This window comes from Galeopterus variegatus, unplaced genomic scaffold (assembly GCF_000696425.1).
Source record: "Galeopterus variegatus unplaced genomic scaffold, G_variegatus-3.0.2 Scaffold1625, whole genome shotgun sequence".
In the NCBI taxonomy this organism is placed as follows: domain Eukaryota; kingdom Metazoa; phylum Chordata; class Mammalia; order Dermoptera; family Cynocephalidae; genus Galeopterus; species Galeopterus variegatus.
Genome location: NW_007727736.1, coordinates 150,327 through 164,656, shown reverse-complemented (window position 1 = coordinate 164,656; position 14,330 = coordinate 150,327). Strand labels below are relative to the sequence as shown.

Sequence of the window (14,330 nt, the reverse complement as noted above, 5' to 3'; positions counted from 1 at the left end):
TTTTTCAGCTCTGTAGCCAAGGCCAGTCTTAAACAAACACCTCTATTTTCTCCCTTTCCCTAGGTCTTTCACTCTCCTTAGGTCTGTATGCATGTTGTACTATTTCATTTTCTCATTTTCCTTCACCATTCTTAGCTCAATCCATTCTACTCCATCCAATCTTCTTCCTTATAAGTGAATATACATTTTCTCATTTCTCTTCAATCCACGCCTAATGACCTCAGGAAATGCGTGCCCCTCTTTCTATTCCATGTATGAATCAAAAAAAAAAAAAATGACCTTAATCATAGTTGTTAAACCTGAGTAACTAGTGATACAGTGCATCCAGGGATAAGAGAGCCTGTAATTTGAAGGAAAATCGGAAGTAATGAGCCAGTGCTACAAACTTCTACAGCACTTCAAAGAACTCTTCAGAACTACAAAAAGCCTAACTGTAGTTTTTGTTGGGGAATGGACTGATGGTAGGGAGTCTTTGTTGATAGCCTAAGAGCTGACTCTCCCTGTTTGGTTAGTGTTAATCTGTTTGTACTCCCTCATCCCTAATCTAGGTTCAAATGCAAGGTTGCCTTTTATTCAACACTATATCATAATTTTTTTTTATATTTAAGAAATTTTTAAAAATATCATTTTAAGGGCTGCATAATACTTCATCAAATGGATGCACCATTTTTTTGTTTGACTGATTAAAAAATACATGTACTAATACTGTACTATTGTCTGACCGATTAAAAAAATAATTGTTCTAAGAAAAAGGTTGAAAGACAACACATTAACAGTAGTTCTCTCTGGATGGATTATTGGTGACTTAATTTTTTAAATATATTTTTTAATTTTCCAAATTTTCTACAATGAACACAATTACTTTTATTATTTTTAAAAAACCTCCAAATATTATTTAAAAAATAAATTTGAAAAGCTGTGGTGTCCAATTTACACAGAAACCCTCATCTATTTCTCTTTGTCTTCCTAGGATTAAACCTGCTTTTCATCAAGTGGTACCCTTTGAGGGAAACAAAAACCCACAGTATTTCTTTTTCAAGCATTGTTTTCAGTTTAATTGCAACAGTATTATTTCCAACTAATTTCCATTGCAAAAATCCACACACAGTTATATCATGGGCTAAACTGGCCTTTGTGGACTGGCCTGGGAACCTAATCACTATGTATAATGCTGCTTCTATGGGAAAATGCACTCTGAGTTCCAAATAATTAACTTAAAAATGAACTTTTGGAATACATCCTGTGTGTAATCTAGGGGACTATTTTAGTAAAAAAGAAAATTGCTACCCACTGCCCTGCTGAGAGACAAATACAGTTGTAGCCACAACAACAATCACAGCAAAAAGGGTTTTACTAGAAAAGTCAAGTCTTAGATGAAGAAAGATTGAGAAAATGTATCTAGGCATGAGTGATCACATGTTAGTTTTATCTGAGTTAGTGAAAATGCAAAGAAAATGAGCTGGCTATTAGAAATTAGGCTACAGATTTCCCATATAGTTGGTTGTTTCTAACATAATAAACCACAGACTCATCCTCTCTTCCTCCCATTCTCACTATAATCAGTCTACCAGGTTCTGTTCATGCAACCTTTAGAGATGTCTCTCATACTCATTCACTTCTCTCTATCCTCACTGTCTTTGCTTAAAGTTGGGCTTCTTTCAGACATTACAATAGCCTCCTAATTGTTTTTCCTTACTCAAGCCTTTTTATTCTTCAGTCCATTTTCCTTAACAATCTTATCTCATCATGTCATTCACTTCTCTGCTTTAAAATTTTTGGTGGCTTCCCATGTGGTTTTCAAACTGTGCTCACCAAAATTCCTCTCAAGAGAAGCTAAGAGGGAAAAGAGAAGGTAGAGAGAGATAAGAGCAGATATTCTAGGACCATACCACCCCCCCCACATGTATCTGTTTCAATCAGAGGAATTTTACTTTTTCCCCTCTATTTATTTATGCTTTCAAGCAAGGTTTCCTTGGAACCAGGGGATCACTATAGTTATTTGAAAACCACTGGTCTACAGGACATAGTAAAAATTACTTAATATGGCATATAAGGTCCTCCATGATTTGGCCCCTGCCCACCTTCCCAGCTGTCATCTGTTCTCTTCTCACCCTAGGGCCCTTCTCCCCTCCCCCGCTCCCACCCCCATGCACACTAGCCAAAGCTCTCACACTATTCACACCAATTTGTTCATTATTCTCTGAATAGGAAATGCTCTTTCATAGCTGCCTAAAATGTTATTATGAGGCTGTTCCTCATCTCTCTATGCGCCTGGTAAACTGCTACTTGCTTTCAAGCTGTAGTTCAAATGGCATCTCTCCTTTAAAGTCTTCTCTGTCTCTTCCAGGTAGATATGGTGTAGAGCTAGAGCTGGGTCTGGAGATTACAGACACCTGGAGCCCATTCACAAACCCTTCACATGCAGGTTTCTGAGCTAGGTAACCGGCAAAAAGGTCCTTGGAGCCTTGGTTGAAGAAGGAATAGTCTTTATTCAGCACACACATGTCTAGGAGCTAGGCAATACACAGAGAAACTCAGAACTTCAACTGCTACAGCAAAGTCCAAAGAAAAACTGAGCAGCTGTCAGCAGAGTAAACATGCTCTATTTTTAGACGCGAGCTTTGCTGGCCAGCTCTGCTTCACAAACTTAAGAAGACACAATAGCAACAAAACTAAAAAGATATATTGGTGCACATGTGCACTAGCTCCACCCACACACAACTTGTTTACAGGAAATGTGCTGCTCGACCCCCAACCAGACCTGAGTCGAGGGAGCCTGACTAAACTATTCTATTTTTCCCCACATATGGTAACCAACCACCTTGGTTTTCTGGAGACTGTCCTGAGTTTTAGCACTGAAGGTCTTGTGTCCCTCCATCCCAAGCAAATTGAAATAGTTGGTCACCTTGTAGATAGAGTTAGCCATTCCCTCCTTTGAGCTCCCATAGCCCTTTGTTCATATGTCTATTTCACATATATTTCGAATACTCCTTACTTGCTTACAGGTCTGTCTTCCCTACTGGACTGTGAGTCCATGGAAAGTAGGAACTGTGTCATGATCACCTCCAAATTTTGTGGCAATTTGGTCAAAATAGGTGCTCAATAAATGTTTTTGATGCTGAATGAAATGAGAATCAAAATGTATAAATTTAATTGAATTGGGAATATGAGAGAATGATTGATATACAAAGTATTAAAGCTCAGAACTTAAAGTAACCTACTGACAATATAAAAAGATACACAGAGAATGAAAAAAGCACCTTTTCTGAGTTGAGCAGGCCTGAGGTGTGGTAACTTCTGACTACTCATTGCTCAGTGCTGGACAAGGAAGAGAGCTCCATGAGCAGTATACACAAAGAGATACCATTAAAGGGAGAGAAAACTAGAAAAAGATGACCATATCTGTCTGATGCAGACAAATCCAGAGAGAAAGGGGAGAAAACAGTGCTCTCTGGAATTTGAAACATAGTTCAAAAACTTATCTTATCTGGCTGATTCCAACAGAGAAGGTGCTCTTGATTAATCTGTTAGATCATTAGACAAGGTCTGTTTTATTCCTAAATGAGGCAATATAGGCCTCATGACCTATTGAGCTTATTTATAATGTTAAAAATACAACACACATTGTATATATGTATTGAAATATAACTCTGTGTCCCATAATTATGTACAATCAATACATGTCAATTAAAAATAAAAGAAGAAACACAACCTTTGGCCAAAAAAATGGTGGTTTTCTTCATTGTGATATACACATTACCTAGAAGTTTCTGATGTTTTAGAAACCCTCATAATAACTCTAAATATCTTGGCAGTAACATGCAAACATCGAAGTTTTCACTGACCCTGATGTGCGACTGAATTTACCTAAGTACTAAGAGAAAACGATTTTACTCAGTCGAAGGAATCATTCAATTTACCTTATTGGCAATTTCCTCAGTTAAAAAGATCAAAGCAGTCATCATAGAAGTTACCACATTTCTCCAAAGAAGTCCCAAACCAATCCATATGTACCCAATAAATTTTCATTAAGGCAGTTTTGCAGCCAGACTAACCATTTAATTAAAAAGCTTTAGTTTGTGACTTCAGTTCATCACAGCAGTTTATAAAGTTTAGGTTAAGACATTAGAAAACCAACCAAGGAACTTACATGGAAATATATTAGCAACCATCAGAGGCCTCGGCACCAATATAAAGACTCACTTTACAAAGAGGATGGGGTGTGGTACAAAAATTTCTTTGTAAGCTGAATATTTGGGACTCAAAACACATTTTCCCATGGAAATCATGTTATATGTGGTAAGTGGGCTCCCAGCCTAGCTTTAAAAAATCTATTTAACATACAATGTAACTGAACTATGAAAGCAAGAGGGCTATTCATCTATATCTCCATATAGGTATAAATATTATGTCCATGAGAAGTATTAATACATACCATGTATTGAATAATTACTATTAGCTCCTATAATCCCCACAACAACCCCGTGAGATAGACTCTATTATGATACCCACTTGACAGATAAAGAAACTGAGGCCTGTGGGGTTAAGAATAATAACTTGCCCACTGTCATACAATGGGAGTATCATTATTGAATACAGAGAGCATGAGTCCAGAGTCCATGCTCTGGACCACTACACGATACCACCTCTCACTGTTCCCAGTCTCTGGGGTAGGAGTTCTCCTAGCAGAGGCAGACAAGGGCTCTTTAAGAAATGAGGCACATTGCGCATGAGCAACTGGCTTACTTGATCCACCTCTACCTCTGCAGAGGTCAACCATTCTCCACCTGCTTGGAAATGGGAAACAAAGGACAGGCACCCACTCTCTCTCTCTCTCTCTCTCTCTCTCTCTCTCTCTCTCTCTCTCTCTCTCTGTGTATGTGTATATATATATATATATATATATATATATAAACACATAAATGTATATGTATATGTTGAGGGTTTATAATGCAGTTTGCCTGCAACCTTCTGCTATCCTGGTTCCTTTCTCATTTTAGAATTTTCACCTAAGTTTGAGTGTTTTATGAGAGAGATTTGGCAATTAGTGACTTAACATCTTATGTCTTAGTTTACTCATGACCTGGGATTTCAGAGGTTAAAGGCTAGAGTGTATTGCTACCTCTGATGTGTTTACGGATTTCATGAAAGGCCCCAACATTTCTTTCTTTCTAAGGAGAGAGTGAATAAGGCCAAATCTGCAAAAAGAAATCACTATATTATAACAAATATTGTATTCCATACTTTGATTTACTCAACTCAACAGTCCAGTGTGATGGCCGAATAAGCAATGTGGTCTAATTTAGCTCCCTACTTGTCTTGCATAGAAGTTCTCATCTCTCACCAAATTATGGGAGGCCTTTGTTGTTGTTATTTTGTTGTTTAATCCTTAAAAAGCCGTTGAATATGACCCTACTATAAATCTATCCCCTTACAGGTTGATAGTAAAAGGTAATTAAGTAGTTCTAATTGATTAGGTGTTAGCCTAGCTTTATCATGCTCATTTTAAGCACAAAGGACTGACCAATGCCATAATGTAAATACTACATGACTCTATGCATCTGCTCATTCTGATCTCTCAGGATTAATACTGCTTGTTAAGAAATACTAGTATGGAGCAGGCTACTTATGCTCATGAAGCAACCCTGGGCAGCCCAAGCAGTACCCTAGGTTTGGAACTATAGGGGATTTGGAAGTGGGTGGGGGTAGGCATAGACATAGGAAAGGAAGGAAAGCAAATTGGTGCAGGAGGCAGAGGAGAGAAGCTTCGAGAAGCAGAGGGAGCAGAAGAAAGTAGGACAAGGACAGGGGCCAAAGGACAATGGGAGAGAAGGTACCTGGTGGAATGAAGAGGAAGAGAAATAAAGATAAAGTCTAGAAAATCTGTGACATCTAGGGAACCTGGATCCTAGGTCCCATTCCACGACTGGGTCCTTTTCACACAAACTTCTCCAATCATCATCTATATTTGGCATATTGACTTCCTCCCCTCTCATTTTCTCTTCAACTCACACCTTATATCTAGTTCTAAGGTACCATTTAACATTATACATTTTTTCATGTTGCATTTCAGAATATTAGAGCAGGAAGGGACTAATTCCCTGATTCTTTTGGGGCTTTTTCAAATTACTACATTAGGATCAAAACAGCCTGACTAAGATTTGATCTGTGAAACATGCATTATTGCTCACATAAACTGATTTCAACTCTCCTGTTTTACATGCAGTTCATTAGCTGAACAGCTTTGTACACAATAACATACAATTCTTTTTATTACACCCCAGAGTGTAGACCATTTGTCCCTGCAACAGCTTTATCCCTGTAGTGCTCTTCACTGGCTTCTCCCCAAAATTACCAAGTCACACAGCATGTTTCATATCATGATCAAGTGTCTTCGCTTAGTAGGAAAAGGAGGATCTTTCCACTCTTTGGCATACAGATTTAGTTAGGAGGTAATGAGAGAGGGGTCTTTAAGCTGCCTTCTGAAGATCACTTCTCTGGAAGCATTCCTAAAGACAGCACACACTCAAAACATGGCCCCTTTGGTGGAGTAAGGAAAAGCTGTAACCTATTCACAGCCAAAGCACACAGAATCAGAGAAAGGGGCCCACAATTTATTTATTTATTTATTTAACTTTTAAGTTTATATATTTATATTTATATTTACATTTTATGATGATGTTGCAGAGCAGCTGAGGGAGATGGGGAGAGCCCTAGAGTTCTGTGGAGATTTTTTGTCTATCGAAGTGGCCTAGGGGGAAGTCACCTGGGTAGGGCTCTTGGTTCCACTAGAATAGTTCCTCTTTAATTTGTTTCCTGTATTTGGCTATCACATGAGATTTACTTAAAGGGGGAAATTAATTTGCGGGAGAGAGAGGAGAGAGAGCAGAGAGAGGAGGGGGGGGGGAGAGAGAGAGAGAGAGAGAGAGAGAACACTACAGCAAAAAAGGCCAGCTTGATTCTTGGAATAATGTTAGAACTCTGGCTCTCCCAGCTACACAGCTAAGATTGCCTAACCAATTTAACTTTTTTCTCTGCTGGGAGGCTTATAACTAAGATATCTCAGAGTATCATTTCATCAGAATGCAAAGGATTTTCTAAAATGATGTTGCAACCAGGTTGGAAAAGGTATAGATCAAAATGATGACAAAGGTCATAAATGATCTTAATTATAAAGAAAACTCTGATTTTCTTGATAAAGTCATTTTTCATTGGCAAAAATGCAGATTTCAAAAGCCTTAGGATAAAACACGTGAGGGGGTATTTTAGTGGGCAAATGCCCATCATCACTTTCCATGATTTGTCTCTTTAGAATGAACTTTGATTTCAAGAAACTTAAATGCTAAGTTATAGGTATGGTACCTATTAGGGCAATAGGCATATGCATCCTTAACTTATTCCCAAGCCATGCAGTAAGGACTCTGAGGAATGATAAGATAATAATGGTAAGATAAGGGAATATTAGTCTTGGCCAACACTGGGTTCTCAGTCACCACATTTTAAAACTTTATTTCCCCCCTCTTCGCCTGGTCAGAGTCTCTTGGATTTTAGTTTGCTGCGGAATCAATTTCTACTGTGGCTGTCTTCTGGGTCATAACTCACCAGTTTGAGCTGTCTGCTTCTGAATTACAATCTAAATGAGACTTGCAGCTTTCCTATGGCTAAGTCCCATTTTCCTATGCTGAATTCCTGACAACCAATGATTCTTAAGAGCTATCTTTTGACAGCCAATATTTTTTTCAGATTAAAAAGAAACGCTGTTACTGTTTTATAATTATTTTAGTTGTAGTTATCCCAACTCACCACCCCCCTTTTAGGAATAGGTTTGCCCTCAAAGTAGGAGTATCAACAAACCATCAATAAACCTTGCTGTTCCATAGTGGCTTATGGAAAAAATAAGGGAATGCTCCCAGCTCTTCCTGAAATATATTCAAAACAATATTGACTGAGTGCTAGCAAAGTATGCTTGCTTCTCTGGTGCTCAGGAAGTTTATGTCTGACTTTAATTCCAAATGAGCACACGCCATCAAACCCAGACATTCCAATCCACAGTACAGGTTCCAGTGGTTGGAGGAAGCTAGAAGCAGTTTGGCCCTAAGTTGCTGTTTTTCAGTTGCTAGAGATTCTTTTACTCTGCTTAACTCTCTTCCCTAGACATATGAATTAACTAGAACTTCCCTGTTCCTATAATAAAAAGTAAGAATAACTAACAGTTGTGTAGTACTTTAAGTGTGGGAAAAGGGGGAGTAGAAAGCCTCCTAGTGTAGACAACAGGTCTGAATTTAGATTTCCCCCTGGCCATACAAGTAGTGTACTCGTAATCATGATTAGTCAGGCTGACAGCTTTATTATGCACCAATATGTGCTAGGTATTCAGTCAGCAGCTAGCACATTTTAACAATGAATTCTATTTTCAGGAGAAGCAAAATTGAAAAAGAAAATGGCATACCATGGAGGTATATGCTAAACTAATGTTATTTCTTTTTTGATAGTATTACCGGACTGGTAAATCAGAATGACATAGAGTGTGTCAGGATTTCAACTAGGCTTTGACAGCGTTACATGAAATTTTTAAGACAAAATAAAGAAATGTGGGGAGAACAATAATGTATTCTTTTCTGGTTGAACAACCATGCTTGAAGAGGGCTGATGAAGAACTGTTTTTCAGTCTGGACAGTGTTCTACAAAGGGCTTATCACAGAGTTTGTATTGGGTCTAGTCCCAGTTACCATTTTTCCCTGGGGATGGGAATCTGGTACCACTGTAATCATCTGTGGAGATGATTCCAATGTGCACTCAAGGAGGAGAAGCACTGGAATAGGATCTGTGGTTCTCATACTATGCCATGTACTGATTGCATATTGATTGATACCAATAACTGTCTTCCAGTGGTCCAATGTTTGATACAGCTTCATAAATGCTTAAACCAAGAGTAGAAAGAGAACACAGAGTTCACTTCAACTTGGATAAAAGTCTGGAAAATTACACATTAAAAAAAAGGGTTACAAAGGGTCTAGTAGGGACTTCAAGTGGATGTCACTGAGACATTTTACAAATACCAAATTCCATCAAAACATGTTGATAAGAATTGGCCCCATTATATGTGAATGCAAAGTTAATGAAGAGGCACTCTCATGGAGCTAAGAAACAAAATAAACTGAAGTTTTGTTTTGAAATGACTGTGCCTCTTTATTTAGAATCAGGTCGTCATAATCACAGGCTTTAAAAAATCTATCTTCAATTAATAAAAAACTTGAGGCGATCAGCACCAACATTTGATATGCACAACCACAGGAAAAGTTCGATTTTAACTCCAGTCACTTTGGCAAATAGAAGAAACAAGACACTCTATTGCTGTGGGCTCCATTAAAAATGTCCATGGGTCACAGAACAACATGTCCAAGGCCAATTATTTTGAGTGTAAAGACTTCAGGCAGTGGGGGACGGTAAGAAGTTTGTCTCCTCTGTGTCTCTGGAAGGGTACCAACCTCATAACATCAGTACAGTTAATAACTCTCTGACCTTTAAAAGTCATTTTATGAGCAAATTAGGTCAATTAGTACAGAGCAATTTACATTTTAAAAATCCCAACCACTTTATAACTAGGGGGAAAAAGTAGCTAACTCCTCGCAACAACAATATGTTAATAGGCAATATTCACAGAGGGTTTGCTCAGTTGGAACTGATGCAACAAAGGCAAAAAAGCCACAGTGAAATGCAAACAACCTTGAAATGTATAGCCCCAGATTTCACCTCAAACCTCTCCTGTTCAGCGTTACCTGTTCATGGTAACTGAAATGAACTGTGCAGAACATTCTAGTCTTGGAAAAGGTGTGAGTGCCTCCAGAGAGCAGGGGAGGTTCTTGGGGGAGTGGTGATTCCAATTTCCCTTCATGAGTGGGTAAAAAGCACTCTAAGCATCCTTTTTTTTTTTCTATTCATATATAAATTTTTTAGAGCTAGACACTGTGCTAGGTGATTTACATACATTATTTAGTTTTCACTCTAACTCTGCAAGATAGGTATTTTCCCCATTTTACAGATAGGAAGCAGACTTAGAAAGATTTTAAGTGCCTTGCAGAAGGGCAGAACTTGTAGGTTGTGAAGCCAGGACACACCCAGATCTGCCTGACTACTGGACCAATTTTTTTTTCACATCAGCAAACTACCCTCTACCCCTCTGTCTTCCTTCCACTTATTTCACTTTCTTTCTTCCACTTTTTTTCTGCCTCAAGGCCTAAAATGATGGACGACTGGTAGTACTGGAAAGATTTTAAAGAGAGAAGGACTGATCTAGTACTTTTTAATACCTCTCCTAAAGCTGTAATGATTTTCTATTTCCCCACACATGGCCTGGCTAGCAGGATCCAAGAAAATGTAGGCTCCCTACAGACTCGTTATATCTTTTTCTCTCTGATCTTGCCATGGTTTCAGTGACAATTTTCAAATCCCAAATAACAGCAAATAGCTTGAGACATGGTGTTTTCTTTAAGAGAACATGAGGACAGCACTCCTGGTGCCTAGGAGAGAGAGGGTCAGAATATGTACCTGACGATTAACTGGAAGTTGATCATACACAGAGAGTAATGAGCAAAGTTGGAGTGAATCCTTATCAGTGGAATTCAACTAGATGGTCTTTTGAATTGGTCTTAATGTAGGCCTCCTGAATCTTGTGGTTTGTTAATCTGCAAGTACTTGTTTAGATATAAGGCTACGGATTCTAAGAGACAAGCTGTTAATTATGAGTTCTAATTCCAGGTTAGAAGATGCCTATAAAGATTAAAACTTGTTTCCTTTTTTCTAACAATTAGCAGCCTAGCTAAAGTGTGATCAGTTGTAATTGGGAAACTAAAGAAGGTAATAAATGCATTACTGAGACCAGTTTCTTTACAGAGTCACTTATTTAATCCTTAAATTTTGCAGGTTGTAAATTACTCATTAGAAGGCAGAAAACAAAATAGCCATAATCCATTTAGTGCTTCCAAACTCTGAAGACTTAGAGGAGGAAATCCATGGAAACAAGAGGCCTAATGTGTTCTTTCAGGGCTGTTTCTTAATGGGCGAAGGTGGTTAAACAATAAGGAAAAACCTGTGTAATTATCCTGATGCACTGGTCCATAGGTCAGGGGTGGACTTGATTAAATTTACGGAGGGCTAACCCACAAATGGCGGGAAAATGCCCCTTCTTTTCCACTCAACCCTGCGGGCAGCTAATCAACGTGCACATCTCACTTCCAGATTGTTTCATGAGACCAGAGCAATAGCCCATAGCATTCATTAGGGCACTCACTCATATCTGTTGTTTTCTAATCAGTGCAGGGCCTAGGACAAGAGGCCAAGTACCAAAGAAGAATTGGGAGGGGGACAGGAGGAGGCTGTCCCCCTTGCCATACATGGGGGAACGCAGCTCCCAATCACAAAGTGTTCAACTGCAAAACCACCTAGACAATTAGTTTGTAAAGACATGTATAGAAAGCCACGTATATTTGGCTTGAATATGGATTTTATAAGCTTAATGCAAAAACACTTAACTGCTTACTAAAGATACTGTTTTTTGTATACCAAAGGTAAATTCAATTTCAGACTCAGTGGTAATGATACAGGCAATATGCAAGAAGCCTTTGGCACTAAGAGCTGTGCATGAGTTTTGAGAGCAAAATTTGAATCTATGCATATTTCCTTTTTTCAAAATGTGATTATACTTGTAGATACAAAACACAGCTTGCGGCTCTCCCTTAGGCTATATACAACAAAATAGCAACTGGCTCACTTCTGCACTGAGCAAGCATTTTTTTCATATCTCTCTGCCTTTTCCCCTCATGATCAACAGCACATCTCTGATTAAAGATGATAGGGTCAGGGTATGAAATGGAGCTGTTCTCTTTGCAGAGGTAACCAGATCATGTGAGGATCAAACTGAGTTACCCAACCCAAACTATTTCCATTCATTTTCTACTTGACAGTCTAATTAAGTTTGTGATTTCACCAGTCTGGGGCTGTGTCTATCTCTGTGTTCCATTCAATACCCACCTAGCTATTGTTGCTCAATAAATCGTTACTGATAATAAAAGAAAATCCAATTTAAAAAAAAAATTAAAGCTGTTCCAGAAAGGCATTTATTTACTTTGTTAAAGTAATTATAAAGCAAGTGTCAAGTGTTTGCTAGATAGATCATTTAACCATGGCATGTGATAAAAATGCTTTTCTTCCCACGTCTAGCTTAAAAAAAAAACAAAAACAAAAAACTTACCTTTTCTACATTAGAAAGTTATACTGAAGAATTTAAAATACCCTCATCACTAGAAATACTGATATCAAAGCATTTTAAAATAAACTGTTGAGACATTGTAAAATAAACTTTAAAAAATTCACAGTAGTTTTGAAAATTATAACTTGGTGTTTCTGTGTTACTTGTCACAGGAAAGAGAAAGAGCTCATCTGGTCACTTTAGGTGGAAACAAGAGATGACATTTAGTCTTTCCCCTTTCCTGGGAACGAAGCACCTGAGTTCTCTTCTGACTTACCCTGAGTGGATTTTCATTAAGGTAAGGGGGTTCACCTTCCACCATTTCAATTGCCATAATTCCCAGAGACCAGATATCAACTTTCGGACCATAAGCTTTTCGAGTCACCACCTCAGGTGCCATCCAGTAGGGAGTTCCCACCATAGTACTTCGTTTACTTTGCTCAGGAGTGATCTGGGCACAGAACCCAAAATCAGCTGCACAGAAGAAAAGTTAGTTAAAATGTACCCAAATTATTTTCCTTTTACAATAGGTCGCTTTCAGACATGGCTGTACCTTCCTTTGTTAGGCACTGAGATTCCACATTGTCTAGCTCATGTCCTTTTGTTACCTGATCTCTCAGTTGGTCCTGATTTTAAGAGGGTCTGAAATAAGTGACTAATGTGATGTCATTTTTACTAGACTCCAATCTAGTTCCTTCCCCATTACTGTTCCTTCAAACTTGCAGAATCATTCAGTTTGCACATTAGGGATTTGTAATCCATCCATTCTAGAAGTCACTAGAAATTCTGAAATATTAAATCTAAAAAATCTGGGAAAAAATGTTGAATCCAACAAATCACCATCTACAGGAACACAGTGTTAGAGAAATTCCTTACTTCAGACTGGGCTCTAATTGTTTTCAAATCAATCACGTTTAGTTGCTGTTATCTTCTCAAGACAGACAGTAAAAGAGCAGAAATTCCCTGATTCTCTCTCAAACACCATCTAAACAAAAATACCTACTCAATTTAACAGAGCCGTCCATCCCAAGGAGAATGTTGTCACTCTTTATGTCTCTATGGATCACTTGGTTTGAGTGCAGGAAATCCAAAGCTTGGAGGCACTATTGAATCAGAAAAAAAAAAAAAAAAAAAAGAGTTCTATTTATACCACAAAGAATTTTTTTTTTAGTTCTAAATTTCATTCCTAGATAAGTTTTGGGCAAGGGTATAATTTTATGTTGTCAAGTGAAATAGGTTACTGAAAGCTTTAACACCACTTTGAAAACACCTTACCATTTACATCAGTGATGTTACTTAGCATTATACATATGACGGCTCCCATATCAGACTAAGACACGAAGAGTGATAATGTGATAAGTAACACTGACTATTAATACAGCCAAACTAACCAAGTAATATAATCATAAATTGGCCTACATATCCGGAAGATATGGATTCAGTTTGGTCTTATATAGATGTAATAAGTTTCTGTGTATGTGGTATGATTTGATTCAGTAGGTCTGGAATGGGACCCAGGAATCTGACAAACAGCCAGGTTTGGGAACTACTTCCAGGCTATGAAGTAATTATAGGTACTTGTTTGGAAACACCTTTGTATTGTAATACTACAAGATGGATAAGGGACTAATATCCTGAATATACACAGAACTCAAGCAATTATACAATAAAAAATAAATGACCCAATTAAAAAATGGGCAAAGGAGTTGAATAGACATTTTTCAAAGGGAGACATACAAATGGCCAACAGAAATCATCATGTCAGAGATACCTGCACTCCCATGTTTATCGCAGCTCTGTTTAAAATAGCCAAGATGTGGAACCAACCTAAATGTCCATCAATGGATGACTGGATAAGGAAACTGTGGTATATATACACCATGGAATACTACTCTGCCATAAAAAAGAATGAAATTCTCCTATTTGCAACAACATGGATGAACCTGTAGAAACTTATGTTGAGCGAAACAAGCAAAGTACAGAGGGATAAATACCACATGTGCTCACTCATATGTGGGAGCTAAGAGAGAAAGAAGGAAGGAAAGAAGGACCACAGTAATGCATTGTTCTTTCAGAGTGAGAG

The 14,330-nt window shown here is 38.1% G+C and overlaps 1 protein-coding gene across 4 annotated transcripts in view; it reads right to left on the bottom strand.

Annotated features, from left to right (window-relative positions):
• PAK3 (p21 protein (Cdc42/Rac)-activated kinase 3) overlaps positions 1–14,330 on the bottom strand; it is a 118,411-nt gene that overhangs the window by 12,650 nt on the left and 91,431 nt on the right. For all 4 annotated transcript variants that reach the window (XM_008578052.1, XM_008578053.1, XM_008578054.1 and 1 more), the window contains 2 exons: positions 13,251–13,350; positions 12,525–12,721 (listed from right to left, as the gene is read on the bottom strand). In XM_008578052.1, the coding sequence (XP_008576274.1) occupies positions 12,525–12,721; positions 13,251–13,350 (297 nt within the window). The remainder of the gene's footprint in view (positions 1–12,524; positions 12,722–13,250; positions 13,351–14,330) is intronic.